The 2689-nt window shown below is 43.7% G+C and overlaps 1 protein-coding gene across 1 annotated transcript; it reads left to right on the top strand.

Annotated features, from left to right (window-relative positions):
- Nucleotides 1-239: 239 nt before the first annotated feature.
- On the top strand, nucleotides 240-743 carry PHALS_13266 (uncharacterized protein; the record flags this gene model as incomplete). Its single annotated transcript, XM_024728988.1, has 1 exon — nucleotides 240-743. The coding sequence occupies one exon, from the start codon at nucleotides 240-242 to the stop codon at nucleotides 741-743; it is 504 nt and encodes a 167-aa protein (XP_024579410.1).
- Between the last annotated feature and the right edge of the window lie 1946 nt (nucleotides 744-2689).

Raw genomic sequence — 2689 nt, 5'->3', positions numbered from 1 at the left:
CTCTTACACACGCGAGTTTTCGTACTCTTGGCTATGGACATATTGAGAAGGTTTAGCATGTCAAGTTTAACAAGAAAGCATACAAGTGTGTGTTCTTGGGATATTCTGATCAAGTAAAAGAATATCGTGTATGGAACTTTCAGCTGAAGCAAGTGGAGATAACGCGCTCAGCTGTGTTTCAAGAACTACCAAGATCGAAGTACGTGCAAGTCATAAGTGGTGATCAAGGTTCTCAACGTATGCAAGATAATGATGATGAAGAAGATTATCTACAAGAGCCTGTGGTATCGACTCGCAGCAATATCGAACCAATGATAGTCGACCAGACTGGGACCGATACAACCAACGTGCCTCCAAGCGGTTCATGTATGACACTAGTTACAGCCTCCCAAAGATCCGTGTATGAGTCCGACCCGCTATTTGATATTGATGATGCCTATATGGAATCGGATGAAGACGAGGTGAAACCGAATTTAGCAATTGTGGAGATTGAAAGCGATCCAGTGTTCCGATCGCCTCAAAGCGGTGAACACATTGCACCGATTGCATTACCACCGAGTCAGAATTCTCAAACATTGGTTCCAGTCCAAACGTCCAACGCAATCATTCCACAGACAAACGAAGAAAAGTGGAACTTGCTCCGAAGCGCTATCGTCTCGAATATGAACAATCGAATGCAACCCTCGAAACTCCATCGACGTATCAAGATGATTAAGGTCACCCTAGTCCAAGATGTGGCATGATGCAAAGCGATGGAAGAAAAGAGGACATGGTCAGCGGTGCAACAGAAACCAAGTCAAGAACGAAGTGGATGTTTGCGATTAAGTACAATTAGCATGGTGTAATTGAGCGTTACAAGGCTCGAGTTGTGGCACAGGGTTATCGCGAAACCTTTGGTGTGGACTACTCGGAAACGTACTCTCCAGGGCAAATTTGAGCTTGATTTATTTCTTCCTGGTAATATGTTGCCATTTTGGTCTATCCACTCGCCAGAACGATGCTGACAATGCATTCCCTAACGGATTCCTCGAAGAAGAAGTGTACATCTATCCACCCCAAGGTGTCGAAACAAAGTCAAACCAAGTCTTTAAGCTGAATAGAACGTTATTTAGATTGAAACAAGCTACAGCGACCCGGTTCAAGACGATCTAAAATGTGTTTATCGATATGGTTTTACGGCATGTATTTTGGACACGTGCATTTTTGTTCGCCAAAATGGAAAATCGTGGGTGTACATCACTCTGTAAGATGATGACATTCTGATTAAAGTCGATTGATCTGATCAAGACTGTTACGGATTAACTCATTAGTCATTTCAAACTCAAGATATTGGGGAGCGTTCGCATTATTGTTGGCATAGAAGTCGAGTACAAGCAGCAGAGGAAGAAGCTGGAAATAAGTCAAAGTGCATAAATTGCCAGAATGGTGGCGAAGTTCAATCAAGTCAATGTCAAGTCAGTTAAGAACCCAAGTTTGACGGGCTAATTTTTGACCAAGTGCAAGTAGGGTGATCCAAGCATGGAACACCGTCCGTATCGATCTCTTGTCGAATCAATCCTATATGTGGCGAGTGGAACCAGACCCGACATTGCATTATCGGTATGCCGGCTAAGTCGACATCTGGAACACCCAAGGGAAGAACATTGGAGTGCCTCGATTCGTGTGCTGCGATAATTCAAGTCAACTGCGACGAAAAAAATCTGCTATCAAGGTCTTCCTGGAAAACTCGAACCAAGTGCATACACGGATTCCGACTGGGCAAGTAACAAGAACAACCGTCGTTCGACATCAGGCATCACGATCATGATCAAAAAGTTCCCAGTGATATTCAAGTCAAAACTACAACAAGGTGTGGTACTGAGCACTGCTGAAGCCGTATACGTGGCTCTATCACTATGCATCCACGAAGCGCTTTGGACAAAGAATTCAATGTCTGAAATGAAGATAATGATCGATTATTCAGCCGTTGTGCACGAAGACAACCAAAGCGCACTTGCTAACGCCAAAAATGACGAATATCACAGTCGAGCAAAAGACATCGATATTCAGTACCACTTCGTCCTTGACTAACTCAAGGCAAAGTCGGTCGACCTACAATACATCGAATCCAAGTACCAGCTCGCCTATTTCCTGACCAAGCCGATTCTGACGAAGAAGTTCCTGCACAACTGTTAGCCACGACAACCATCCCAACCTTCGTGTAGCGGGGGAGTGTTGATGATAGTCAATAAGTGGAAACGCAAAGGCCGTGTTGTATAGTACAAGTGGAGGACCTCCACGTGTCCTTACCCAGAATTGTGCGGAAGACAAATAGATTGTGCTTTGCAGAAATCATATGTTTGGATGCTTGTAGATAAAAATCCACTAGCCAGTTTAGAGTCAGACTGTCGTCAGGTAATACCAGTTTGTAACCGGACTTAGAGTAGGCAACGAACTTAGATTTTGAATTCACTTTTCATTTTTCTCGCTCAGACACAAGTCTCCTCTTCAGTCTGCAAAACACTTTCAAAAGACTACGGGTGAACTCGTCCTCAAAATAGTCTTTTGCCTTATAGATGATGCATGTACGGCTGCATCACCAGTCAGTAAGACCTCAAATCGTGGCTACATTGTTAAAGTCGTGCCAACTTTCTACTTAATGTAGTCTTTCTGACTCAAAACGTCGGCTTTGGGTTTGGAGATTTACTAT

Source organism: Plasmopara halstedii (genome assembly GCF_900000015.1).
Source record: "Plasmopara halstedii genome assembly, contig: Scaffold_658, whole genome shotgun sequence".
Lineage (NCBI taxonomy): Eukaryota > Oomycota > Peronosporomycetes > Peronosporales > Peronosporaceae > Plasmopara > Plasmopara halstedii.
Note: the sequence above shows the minus strand (reverse complement) of the source record. Positions and strands in the feature narration are given on the sequence as shown.